The sequence below is a fragment of the Falco punctatus genome, assembly GCF_963210335.1.
Source record: "Falco punctatus genome assembly, chromosome: 7".
In the NCBI taxonomy this organism is placed as follows: Eukaryota; Metazoa; Chordata; class Aves; order Falconiformes; family Falconidae; genus Falco; species Falco punctatus.
This window is the reverse complement of record NC_137587.1, coordinates 50,823,321-50,836,833: the sequence shown is the minus strand read 5'-3', so window position 1 is coordinate 50,836,833 and position 13,513 is coordinate 50,823,321. Positions and strand designations below refer to the sequence as shown.

The window sequence follows — 13,513 nt, the reverse complement described above, 5'->3', positions numbered from 1 at the left end:
GGGAACACGGAGTAACGGAGCCGTACGGAGGCGGCCACACCAGGAGGCCATTGTCATCATCAGCGGGAGGGGACAGGGGCGCTGGCGGCAGCGCTGTGCGGCGGCCACGTGTCGCTCTGCAGCACCCATGGCTTTAGCGCTGCTCTCGACGGCGTGGAAGTCATTCCTCTGGTGGGCACAGGTCTGTCCCTCGCTCGCCAGGCCCACACGTGAGGCCACACGCGGTCACGTTCCACCTGTGCCTGCTGATGACCCGCAGCCTCGCGGCGTCGATCACGCTGGTAAAGACGCACGCAGCCGTTTACAGACGGAGCTGCATTCCGCAGCACCCTGGACCCAGCGCCGCGCAGGACGAGGCCATGCGGCTGCTGGGGGACAGTGGCTGCCGCCCGAGGGGGTCAGTGTCCCCCCGCCGTGTCCCGGCCCCGCGGCCCCTGGAGCGCCGGGGACGTGCGGGGTCAGGCCCCGCGGCCCCTGCGGGTTTCAGGGCCGCGCCGCAACGGTCGCATCTGCGGCCGCACGGAGGGGAGGGGGTGGGCAGGCGCGGGGCGGCGGGGCTGCCCGTGCGGGGCTGGCGGGGCTGCCCGACCCGTGCGGGGATCCCGGGGCCGCTCTCCCGGGGCCGGCTGGCAGTGCGGAGCTCCCGGGGCGGGCCGACCCGTGCGGAGCTCCCAGGACCGCTCTCCCGGGGTGGGCTGCCCGTGCGGGGCTCCCGGGGCGGGCTGGCAGTGGGGGCTCCCGGGGCCGCTCTCCCAGTGCGGGGCTGGCAGTGCGGGGCTCCCGGGGCGGGCTGGTAGTGCGGGGCTCTCGGGGGCGCCCTCCCAGTGCGGGGCTGGCAGTGCGGGGCTCCCGGGGCGGCGCTGCCCGTTCGGGCTCCCGGCCGCCTACAGCTCCCGTCGGGCCGCGGGGCGGGGCGCGCCGGCTGCCGTGCGTGGGCGCTGGGCGGGGCCTGCCCGCCCCCCGGCCGCCCCCCCTGCTGCGGCGGCGAGCCCCAGGCCGAGGGAAGATGGCGAAGACCTACGACTATCTGTTCAAGCTGCTGCTGATCGGGGACTCGGGTGTGGGCAAGACCTGCCTGCTCTTCCGCTTCAGCGAGGACGCCTTCAACACCACCTTCATCTCCACCATCGGTGAGGCGCCGCGGCGGCCGCCGCCCTGCGGCCCGGGGGGTTCCTGGCCGGGGCCCTCCGGCCGGGCCGGGGCCGCGCCTGGCGGCAGCGGGCGGGAGCCCTGCCGGCGCCCAGCCGGAGCCCTGCCGCCGTTGCGCGGGCCCCGCGGGGAGCGGCCGCCCCGCTCCTGGTGTCGGCGGCGGGGCCCGGTGCGGGCAGGCCGCGCGGGGAAGGGTTCGCCCCGCGGCGGCGGGGCCGGGCGGCGGCAGCGGGGCCGGCGGGGCGCGGCCGGGAGCGGCCCGCGGCGGTCGGGGCCGGGGCCGGGGCCGCGGCGGTGCGCGGCCCTCCTGTCTCGCCGGCCCCTCCGTGCGCGGGGCCGGGAGCGGGCCGGGCCGCTGGATGGAGAACGGCGGCTCCCGCGGGGCTGCGCGGCGGCGGTGCCCGGCGGCCCCGGGCTGGAGCTCTGCGGGTGGCCGCTCGCCCCGGCGCCTGTGCCCGTGGCCGGGGGGCTGGCCCGGCCCTCCCGGGCAGCGGCTTCTTCGCCCCGGGGCGGAGGGGCCGCCCGGCAGCACTCGGGCCCGGCGACACCGGGGAGGCGGCCCGGGACGTCCCGCGGCTCCGCCAGCCGCTCCGGGGGGCCGGGGGTGTCGCGCACCCCAGCGCGCCGCCGCCCGCGGCGCTGTCAGAAACGCCGCCTTGGAGCGGCGGTGCGGGGCGCGGTGCTGGGCACAGGGTTTGGTGCTGGGCGCTGTGCTGGGCTCCGCGGGGGCCTCATTTCCCAGATCTGCATTCCCAGTTCTGCACTGGGACGTGTTGGACTGGGAGGCCAGCCAGCCGGGGCATGGGGGCTATGGCCGGGGCTGGGGTGGGGGGGGCCCGCAGCGGTGCTGCTTGGAGAGGGGACAGCAGTAAGGCTGGCTTGGAAGGGCAGTGCCAAGGGAGTGAGCGGAGCCTTCTCTGGAAGGGGCCGGGTGTGAGGGTGTGGTGGGCGAGGTGTGACCCGGCCGCCCTGCTGTGCTGGGTGCAGGCGGGAATTGCGGGTTTGTCCAGGTGGCTGCGGCCGGGGGGCTCGTGCTGTGGGAGTGGGGTCACTGCAGCTCAGAACTGCCTTCCCGAAGTCTGAACCGGCGCGTTCCTTTCCCCCTGCAACCCCCTTCAGAGATGCTGTATCGGTAACACCGGCTCATCGAGGCCTGAGCAGCATTTTACCTAAAAAGGTCAATTTTGCTGCATCTCTGGTAAAGGCTTCATAAACATTAATAATTCCTGTATAGTTTTTTAAAAAAACCCAACCACAGAAACCATGCCAAATATAAAATACTTCTTTATGCTCCTAGAAAGATAGCTAACGTCAATGGGTGCGCCCATCTTCCAGCCATTTTCTTGATGTTTCTTGAACTGCTTAGCCGCTTGGTACTTCTTTTACTCGGTCACTTTGAAGGCTGGGGGATTATGGATGTGGTGCTGTTTTCTCTTACCTTATTCAGCAAATGTTGCATTTGCTCTCACTCCTTTCCTTTATACTTGCTTTCACAAGGGTCTTGTTTTCAACGCTCTTCAGCTTGAAGAAACTTACTACTAATAACTGAGGCATAATTCTGGTTTTATAGGTTGTATTCATGATTGCACAGTTATGTTTCCCTCCTTGTAATTTTTTCCGTCCAGTCCCTTTTATTTTTATTTTTTTTTTTTTGCGAAGGACCTACAAGCAGGAAAGTTGACAATGCAGGGAAAAGTGAAACTGTTCATAAAGTGCTGATGTATGCTTAAATAAAAAGGCTTGGGCTTTGGTGTTGTTTTTCTTTTTTTTCAGGCTTCCTCATGGATTGCTTGTATTACTTCTAGGTCAATCACGTAGATTGAATCTGTTTGTTTTTGATGCACCCGCTCTATGAGTGCGTGGTGGTCGGTTTTACAATCATAACTAATATATCTAATGAGCTTAGGAGCATTCCACTCTTAACAGTTCTGATTTTTTTTTTTTTTTTGCTTGACTGATAAAGCATAGCCAGCCACGGCGTGGAGGGAGCCGCAGGGATGCAGTGCTTTTCCCAAACAGGCCCTCCTGCTTGTTGAAGTTTTAAGGTCTCCAGATTAGCATCCCTAACCAAACACACTGAACCTTCCTGAAGTATAAGCTGCCAGGCTGGTTTGTTTGTATGTTCTCCAAAAAGTGGGATCTGCAATGTGATGGTACTTACTGTTACAGTGTCTGTCAGTTCACAAAGATTTTAATTAGTGCACGCGATATTATGTGCCCATAGTGATGCCCTAGTTCTCCTCTGGTCCGTCTCTCTCCTAACGAGATTGGAGTTCGTTTAGCTTGAAGTCTGAGAAGGCATGTGCTTGAGGTGTGTGAATGTCAAATGTTATTGTTTAATCTTACATATATAAATGCTATTTGTGAATGAGGGCAGTCGTTTAGAGGTTTTTCTTAACTATATGAGGTTAAACTTTAAACTGTTTTAACTTTTTTTCTTAGAGTCTACATCCAGAAATTAAAGCAAACTTTGTTGCTGTGATGAAAGGGCCCACATGCTGTCTAAGCACCAGATACCTTTCTTATAATTCCCTATTTCTGTTGTTTAGTAGTTTAACCGGGGTTAAACCATGACACTTCAGTTACTAGAGTGATGGACACACTTTCCAAAAGGAAAAAAAAGGAAGTAGGGGGGGATGTGGAAATACTGCTTTACTATAAAATATTTGTTTTATTTGGCCTCAATGTTCGTATCATAGAAACAAGTCAATAATGAATTGTAGTTACTTGGTCATCTTGCACGGCATGCTTCTGCCATGCTTTGCAGATTCCCTTCTCTTTTGCTGTTATGCAAAACGCTCCTGTGATGCTACAGCCTTGTGGATTGCTCCAAGGTCTGTGAACGGTCCCTTGCTGTTTCTCCTGGAGGCTTTGGTCACGCTGCGGTGACGGCTGTACGGATTCAAACAGTAAGTTCTTCCAGTCAGGTGTCCTGTGGCCAGGGGTTGCATAGAAAGCAGGATAAAAGTGCAGTGCACGTATATGTATAACTTACCAGACTTTTAAAGTTCTTTTTTGGGCGGTTCTTCGTGCAAGAGTCTCTGTGTCTGTGTCTTGACTGCCTGACGTAGTCATACCTCCAGCAGAGCCTGCTGTCCGTTGCGAGAGGTGAGCCAGCAGCCTTTCTGCCGGGTGGTCCTCTTGGCCGCTCCAAGCGATGCGTTCCCGGTCCGTGCCGTCACAGACTGCCTTCCCAGCTTTAGGCAAGGCAGGCCTTGGCCTTCTGCACCGTCCGGTGTTTCATGGGGGGCTCTTTAGCTCCGTTTGGAAAATCACTGGAAGGGCTCACAAGTCGTAATGCTGCTGTGGGCCCCGGTGAGGATCAGCTTTTCACTGTTAGCACGGGATAAAACTTTTTTTTACAATGGGAGTGGATTATTTAAAGTTATGTTGTTTAGTTTGCTTCCTGAGTTGGAACTTCTGCTTTTGCACAGTTCTATATGGAAAGTAGAATGCAGTTGAGTCAGCTCTTTTTCACACTTCAACAGTTCCTAAAGCAAAACTTATCTTGGAGTATCTCGTGTGTATTTTGCTTGTAGTTTCAGAGCGGTGTATGAGAATAGGAAGCATTAATTTAGCAGTCTCTAAGTGTCTTAACTTGCTGTTCAAGTTGTGCTGCCCGGTAAAACTGGATTGCATGTATCATTCCAAATAATAAGGCTTATTCTTTGCATTCCTTTCAACTTTTTGTTTAAACTGGTTTCTGTGGGAATAAAGTTATATCTTTTAGCTGATAGCATTTTTGACTTTGTAATACAAAGACTTGCTGACTGACATAGAATCTGTTGCATTTCTTTTTTTTTTAATTCAAGACGCTCTCAGCGTTTGGCAGGAAGTTGCCCACACCAGATAGTACTGTATCTGAGGGTTGAAACAATTTGTTGATTTTACAGAAGTAACTTTTCCTTAGCCTGCATCTTGCAAAATGGGACACTCCTCCAGCAATCAAGCACGTGTACGCTGACCTTTGAACACTTTGATGAAAAACCTTTGACAAGCAAAATTATCAACTTCCCTTTTGCAGTGAAATTTCCATGTCTGTAATGTGTAATGGAAATTGTTTTAGCCTACTCAAGTCAAAATTATTTCCTCACAGAGTATTTCTACTCTTTGTCCCCATGGTTCCTTGTATGTAGACAAAAGATTGGTTGTGTGTTTGTTGGGTTTTTTCCCACCCTCCCATTATGCTTCAGCATTCCCGATCCTCATTCAGTCAATTGCTTTTGGGCTTCACCAGATGGTAGGAGCTGTAGAAGAAAACACACATCAGTGATGGATGAGCAAAGGGAGGGAAGAGTCAGGAAGGCGTTGTCAGTAGTACTTTATTAATGGCTGTTATAATAAATGAATTGTAAGTAAGACTTTGAAGTGACTGAGACTAGTGTGTCTCAGGTGGTGCCGTTACTCATATCTGCAGAATGGAAGTGCACGTTCAAGGTTTGTGGGGTCTGGGACGTGGGACTCTTCAGGACAGTGCGAGAAGGAGGTCAGAGGGTCCATATGGGAATAGTGAAGATGGGGGTAATGGGGGTAAACGTCAAACTGGAAGAGTGATTACGTTTTCAAGTATCTGGTGGGTGGTCAGCAAGATGTTCTCCTGGTGGTGGTCAGAAAGTGTCGTAGTTGGAAACATCATAGATTAAGAGCATTAGAGTTTGTGTCTCTTGTGACCTTAAATTCGATATTAACGCCTCGCTGGTAACTGAAGACGTCGTAGGCTTTGATTTTTGTCTGCCAGTGAGACTGCATTACCCTACTGTATTCTGCAACAGGCCAGCAATGTAAAGTGAAATTGCTTGGCTTTTATTAAAAATGCTGTTGCAGCTTTCTTGCTGCGTGTTATTCTTCAGGAGTGTGGCAGATGTCTAACTGGTCTGTGCCTGTTCCCAACTGGCAGATGGAGGTCTATCTTGGTTATGTGTTATCTGGTGGTTTGAGTGACAGGAGGGCAGCTTAGAGCTGCTTTTGTGCCTTGGTTCGAGTGCGGAGCTAACACAGGCAAACGTTGAATGAATGTGGGAACAAATGTATTGATTGATTAATACAGGCTTTGGGAGAGGTATTAAAGACACATAGCTTTTGTTTGAGAATTTTTAATTTACTTTTTTGGGAGCATTTCCTAGATGTTCTGCAACATCTTGAACTGACTTAATTCAGAATTTAATTGAAATGCATAACAGGTGATGAAGAATACAAAGAATACATGCAGTATTTGTAGGGATGCTTTATTTCATGTTTTGTGGTAGAAAGTAGGTGTGTGTTTGTAATTCAAATGATATTATATTGCTTTTTATTTTTAATTGGATGTTATGGTAGCTTAAGTGCCCAGTCCATCAAGCTGACCATGGATACAGTAAATAGGTCTGATCTTTTTCTAACGTGAATAAACTATGAATAATAGTAACTGCAATGGAGTTTCACTGTTTAAGACTGTTGTACAAGCAGAGTTGATCCAGAGGCTTTTAGTTGCTGGACTTGCAACTCAAAACTAAAGTCAGCAGCTTCCTGTCCCCACACAAGTTGCAGTGCCATGTAATTCAGTGTGTCTTAAAGGGGTTTTGACCAGTAATTGCATGTATTATCAGTTTAATCTTGTGGTTTGCAGTCAGCTTTCCTCTTAAATGCAAGCTATGACACTTTTGATCAGATCATACATAGTTTTAAAGGCAGCTAAAGTGCTGCATGTTTCATAAGACTTCTCTTCTGCTGGGGAGAGCGAACAGTTGACCAAGTTTAAGATGATTTGTATTTGGTTTGCTGCTGCTGTGCAGACTACTGCTTTGGGCACCAGAGAGGAAAAAAACAACTACCCTGATGCTGAACGTTAGTGGCGTTTTTGTAGGTGTGTGGCAGCATCTAAGAATGCATAAAGCAGACTGGTCACTAACAGGAGTCTGGCACCGAATCTGGAGCTCGGGAGGAACAGGGTGAGTTTAAGAAATTGGGCAAAGCTGAAGTGGCTGCTAGCCAGGGAACACATACCCTGCTCACGCCCACCCCACCCCCCCTTTCTTTCATTTCCCAGAGATAAATAGATTTCCTTTGCTGAGACAAAATACCTTGTCTGTATGTTGTGACTTCTGATGGGATTAAAGCTGAAGTAAGGTATCTGTGTCAACCCAGGCGTGGAAGGCAGGAGGAAGATACAGTAAGTGAGAGTAACTGCTGGCTGGGAGAATGTCCCTGGCTTAGCAGAAGTGGCTAGGGAGGAGTACTTAGAATATGCAGTGCACAAAAAAGAGGTGGAGTGGCCATGAAAAGAACCTTGCATAATGTAGGAAAACTGTTACATGCTGAGTATGGCCTTCATGAATAAGTTTTGCCTGTTAATTTAGGTAGTAAAAAGCCTTTCAAAAAAGGCCTATTTCATCATTCACATAAGAAGTCAAATAAAGCAGCCCTTCTTCCCTTAACATCCCTTGCTTCCCAAACAAAACAAAAAAACCAAAACCCCAAACTCACATATTTACACCCATGTAAAAACATGGGCTTAAAAAAGCCTCCGATAAAAATGATGTTCCCAAAGTCTGTTGAGAGCGCTATCTTTAAAAATAACTTCAATAAGTATAAACCTTCTGCTTTGACTTCTGGCATGATTTTGCTGTCTCACTAGGTACCTTACACTCCTGTTTCTAAAACGTGACTGTATTTCAGATTCTTAACTGGAATTCCTAGATTAGATGATTTACCCTAACAAAGATAATTCTTCCTGGATGAGATACTCTGAACTTCATAGATAACCAAGATCCTTTTGGCCAGAGTTACCAGTTACAAAGCTGTCTCTTACTGCCATTGCTGATGTGTGCTTTTTTTTTTTTTTTTTTTTTTTTTCATTTTTATGCTTGTTTTATGTTGCTGGTATACATATTCGATGTACTGTTCCTTCCAATTTTAGCAGGCCCATGCCCTCTGAAGTCTCATCTGTTTAATGAGTGGGGTATTCCTGCATTCCTGTAAAAGTTTAAAAAATTTCATCATTGCTCATCTCTTAATCACTTCTGTCTTTATAGTGGTCATGTGTAATTGATGCCTGCTCTGTCTAACATTATCCAATTCAACTTTTTTTTTTCTCTGCCTCTATCGTGGTATCCCTGAATCTCTCAAGGAGGTGCTTGGCAGTCCCACTTGTTGGGCTGTAGCACAGTGTTTAACTGTACATACTAACTGCTCCCATCGAGTCTTCCATACCTGTCTTAAATCTGCAGCTGGTGGAGTACGTGTGCAGTACCTACCGTGGGTACTGCTGGAACAAAAGATACAGAGTGTGTTGTTGCTACTGTGCAAGGGGTTTTTACCTCTGAGCAATCAACAACTTACCAACTCTTTCTTTGCTTTGTGAATCTCGGGACCCTCTGTATGTTTGCTTTTCACGTGGCAGCTCTCCCGTTGTGAACAGCCAGTGGTATGGCCCCCAAGGCCTTTGTTTCTTCACTCTGAGTAACCAGTTCAGTATAGACATCCAGATCAAGTGGTAGCCCTGAAAGTTTCAATAGACTTTTTAAAAAAGAAGTGACATCTCCATTTCTCACCAGACAGTCATTTAGGGTCACCTGGACCAAAAAATACCGAGCAGAACCAAACCTAACCTTTTGGCCTGTTTTCATCATCGCAGCTGAAGTGTAGTATGTGAAAAGTGAACAATGAACTTTAAATCGTGGTGACAAGGTAGCATTGGTTACATAGGAATTTTTAATAAGGCATTTTATCGACCTTTTGGATGCTTAAGATGCTAACTGTTGGATGATGTGTTTTGGGTTTTTTTGGTTTTGAGGTTTCTTTCTGACAGCAGTCAGTATTCAGTTAGTTATCATGGTTAAAGACAGCATCTTCTATGTTTTCTACATCTATAAACACATCTGACTTACAGGCAGGAGATTCAGGATCATCTTTTCCTGTTCTGGGGGATTCCATTTTCAGTATTTATCCTTTTTTGGTCTTACCCACTAAATGATGTGTTTGATAAGGACTAATCACGTGTCTTCTCATATTAAGCACTGGGCTTCTGAAGGAGTAATTATTTGTATTCCTAAGCCACTTTCTAAATGAGAAAATCTGGTGTTCTTACCCATTAAAACATGTGGCAAAGCTTATTTTTGTGTTTTCCATGTGCAGTAGAAAGCCATACGCTGCATATCCTAGACCTGAGGGAAAGAAGAGCTTCAAAGTAGATGACGTGCACAAGTCTCCCATTGCTACATGACAGGTTGAGTGAGTATGGGGCTGGGTCATTGGCAGAGCGCTGCAGCCATTCCTGTTCTGTATCTAGCCGTAGCTGGTGGGAAGTACAGAGCAGCTGGGTACTGGCGTTGAGCTGCAGCTGCTCCGGTGACGTCCTGGTGTGGGGGATCCACACTGGAGCTGCCTGCACGCTGCCTGTGGGCCACCTTCTGGTCTGTGTTATCTGGGGCTGTCATTTAATGGTCAGTTTAACAGAGCCTGTGCTCTGCTCCTCAGAGGAGGAGAGCTGTGACCACGTGTACCTGTTCTTGAAGTTACGCCGTCAGTTGTCGTTACAGCTGGTGGTAAGCGGAATTGCGGAACTCACACAGAGGAAAGCTAACGTAGTCAAGAGAGAAAAGGATTTGGTCATGGCTCTTTAGCAGCAGCACTTACCCTGGTTAGTTCAGCTAGCTGTGAAACTGTAGCCTCAGCTCCAGTCTGTTGGCTGATTTTAACATTTGCTGCTCTCCGGTTGCATGTTGGCCTAGAAGGAATATGTTCTTGAAACAGCTAAGTTAGTGCATTCCTCTTAGAGACAGTCAGTCTATAAATAATCCTTAAAATAAACAAACTTTGCTGTCTGTATCAGTAGTGCAAGTTTAATCTATTTCAAAATTTTTTTAGATTAAACGGAGTGACCACCAAATGTAGCTTATTTTACATTCAAAATAGAGTGAGAGGTAAACATAGCTTAATTTCTGTGCACTTTTGTAGAGCTGTAGTACCTGGGTTGTAAATGCTAAAAGACATTCAGCAGGGACCCAGCACTTTTGAAGTTGGGCTGTTGTGACAGTTGGTAACTTCACTCATGTCAAGCAGTATTAAGTGTTATTTTATCATCTTTACATCTGGATTGAGTATTTTTTGTGTTTAAAATCATGCTCAAAGCAATCTGTAAATTCTGATTTCACAATGCTGAAAAGAAAATTTCACTTTGCAGGTTCTGCTGTTGTGACTGAAGCACTGTAATGCACGGTGGTGACGGCAGAACTCATAGGAGCACAGTTACGAACAAGTGGCTGAAGAGCACTGGGTTCAACTCTTAGTATGACAGTCAGATTACACCATAGGTTATCAAGCTGTCAAAAACCTGAATGTTTCAAGGTGTAGGCTGGTCTAATTCACAGGCTGGTTGGGGTTGGAAAGGGGCTCTGGAGACCATCTAGCCCAACGCCCTGCTACAGCAGGGTCACCCAGAGCCGGCTGCACAGGGTCACGTCCAGGTGGGTTTGAATGTCTCCAGAGAAGGAGACACCACGACCTCTCCAGGCAGCCTGTGCCAGGGCTCTGTCACCCTCGGAGTAAAGAAGTTCTTCCTCACGTTCAGATGGAGCTGCCTGTGTCCCAGTTTGTGCCCGCTGCCCCCTGCCCTGCTGCTGGGCACCACTGAACAGAGCCTGGCCCCAGCCGCCTGACTCTTGCCCTGAAGATACTTGCAGACGTTGGTAAGATCCCTCTCAGCCTTCTCCAGGCTGGGCAGGCCCGGCTGCCTCAGCCCTTCCTCATCAGGGAGATGCTCCATTCCCTCATCATCTTCATGGCCCTCCCCGGCCCCTCTCCAGCAATTCCCAGTCTCTTGAACTGGGAAGCCCAGCACTGGACACGGTGCTCCAGCTGTGGCCTCACCAGGGCAGAGCAGAGTTCACTATAATTCCGATGATTATAAGTTGTATTCCGAACTGCTTGTTGTCTTTTAAATAGTAAGTAGTTTATTTTAAGAAGGGAAGCTCAGCGTGGTAGCTGTACTGTAGCCGAGGAGCCGTGTGCTGCAGGAGGTGGCAGCTTGCTTAGCATTGTCAGTATTGGTCTGATCTTGGTAGCAGGTTTCAAGGTCTTGTGCGCAGGAAACTGCCTGATGTTACATACACACATGGCACTTGTGTTCTTTGTTGGCCTACCAACTTTAGCCATTTGCAGGTATTTATTTCACCAGTGTAGTGTGTTTAAACTTTAAGAACCTTTACTGTATCTTTTCAAGGTGCAAGATGCTGCTTGTGTATCGCTGTGTAGATGCGGGTATTAGATTAGTTGTATGGACGAATAGTAAGATGAAGAAAGGCCAGTTAACCTGAAGGAGCCTCTTCAGCCCACTCTGAATTTAGTAGTTACGGGCTGTCCAAAAGGAATAGAATACAGCTTTGTCTCATTAAGTTGTGAAAGGATGAATAAAACAGGTTGTGCTTGTGTGTAATTGTAAAATCTTACAACTTATTTAAAAGTGTTGACTTCACCCTGCTGTGTGGCTTCATGTTAATCTGCTGTATTTTTGAATGGTCGCAATAAAAGACTACTGTGTCTTTAATTTACATAGTGATACAAGACATTGCTGAGATCGTCTGAAAATGCCTTGCAGATGTTACTAGGGACTAAAGCCAAACGTTCAAGTTCAAAATGATTAGACTTTGTTCTTTTGCATGAGGCTGTATGACACACTGGTGTGTTGCAAGTGTTCCCCACCCTGCCTTTTACACTGACCTTTTTTCCTACTTGGTCATTTCTTAATGTTTACTGAAAACCTTCAAGGAAGATCTAATACAAAAGCAAATTTCTGAGGCTTCATTTATCTGCCTTTATGGATGGAGACAGTGTACTGATGTAGTGCAAGACAATATTCCCTTAAAAACACATTCAAAAAATAATTGTATATTTAATCCAAATCCTGCAATATCTGCTGCTGAGAATAAAAAACTAGTAACCGCTGACTAAGCTTGTGGAGAAAATCAGTGGGAAAAAATTGACATCTCTCAGCTGTTGGATGCATATGGACAGGAACAGGTTTCTGGGAGAGTGTTGTCCTGTTGGTCTTTCTGTGCTTGGAATCAGCATGGAAGGTGCTGAAACTTATCAGCTCTGTTCATGTGTGTCCACACAAAGCTCATGTGTGTCATCGGTGCAGCTATCTGTGTGTCCATCTCTCGGTGAGTGAGGTGTGTCCTTCAGTACCTGTTGCTTACAGCTCTTCAAAATACAGTGAAAAGCAAATGCACTAGCAGAAGCTGGGTCTGAAACATGTACTGTTGCAGTATCTTGGAGATTACAGGCTTGGGGCGGCTCTCTCAAATTCAAACCCAGCCTTTGGAGCCTCAGCAGGGCGATGCCGGCGGTTGCAGCTATACTATGCAAGTTACTGTAAGTCACTGCTTGCTAGTGATGTTCCTCTGTGCAGCTTAGTCACTTGCTGTGCACAAGAAGCGAGGCCTGCAGGGAGAAGTATTTTCCAAGTAATTCTCTCCCAGAATTCTGCAAACTGAAGGTGAAGCACATTGATTTTTTTCAGTCATGTGTCTCTCCTCACTTCCTTTTTTTGAAGGTAGGTTACAAATCTGCTTGCTCATTTCTAGGTTGCTTTTAAGTCAGCTCAAACTCTTGAGCGACTGCAGGAAAATGTTTTCCTTTCCTTCTGTGTATCTTGAAGTCTGTTGCATGTTGTGTCTTGCAGTAAAGAAGATAGAAAATTTTCTTCCTCTCCAGCTCTGTCCACTGAAAAAAAATCAACCCCCCTACAACCCCACATACAAACACATCAGGATTGAACTGATGTGTAAATTCCAGTTGTTCTGGTGCTGTGTTGCTCCAAAGGGTACCGAGACTCTGTACCTTGACTCCTTTCCCCATCTTGTAATTAATTCCTTTTTATTGTGATCTGTGTACAATGGTGATAAGTGTTGCAAAGTTTCTGTTTATCAGGAAATACCATTGGAAAAATCTTTTGTTTCCATTTGATTTTACTTCTTCCATTCTTACTTCAAAAGGCTAAGGTAAGATTTAGATAGGTAGGAAGATAACTTCTTTGAGGGTGGAGGTTTTATTACCTGGAGGTCATACCAAACAATCTCTTAATTTTTAGTTTGATAAGCAAGATCTGATATTGTGGTGCATCTTTTACATTCTTTGTTAAATGGGTCTGAAATGAGACCCTTTCTAGCAAGCAAATCAGGTATTACTTTCTCGCAGCTTCTTTGCCAGTTTTTGGTGTTTAATCACCTTTTAAAATTACCTTGGCTTATATATTGAAAAAAAAAAAAAGAAAGCAACCAAAAAAACAACTAGACCATTTAAAATGGTAGTACATTTAGTACTTTTTTTTTTCTTTTTTTAAATAAAGTATTACTTTGACAGAGATGGAAAAATACTCTACTGTGGA

At 47.9% G+C, this 13,513-nt stretch overlaps 1 protein-coding gene across 4 annotated transcripts in view; it reads left to right on the top strand.

Moving 5' to 3' along the window:
• Nucleotides 1-953: 953 nt before the first annotated feature.
• The window catches only part of RAB8B (RAB8B, member RAS oncogene family), a 31,245-nt gene continuing 18,685 nt past the window's right edge, over nt 954-13,513 (top strand). For 2 of the 4 annotated variants that reach the window (XM_080395655.1, XM_080395656.1), the window contains exon 1: nt 954-1,130. In XM_080395655.1, the coding sequence (XP_080251781.1) occupies nt 1,007-1,130 (124 nt within the window). In that variant the 5' untranslated portion in view covers nt 954-1,006. The remainder of the gene's footprint in view (nt 1,131-13,513) is intronic. The other 2 variants (XR_013929491.1, XM_080395654.1) reach the window with 1 other exon arrangement.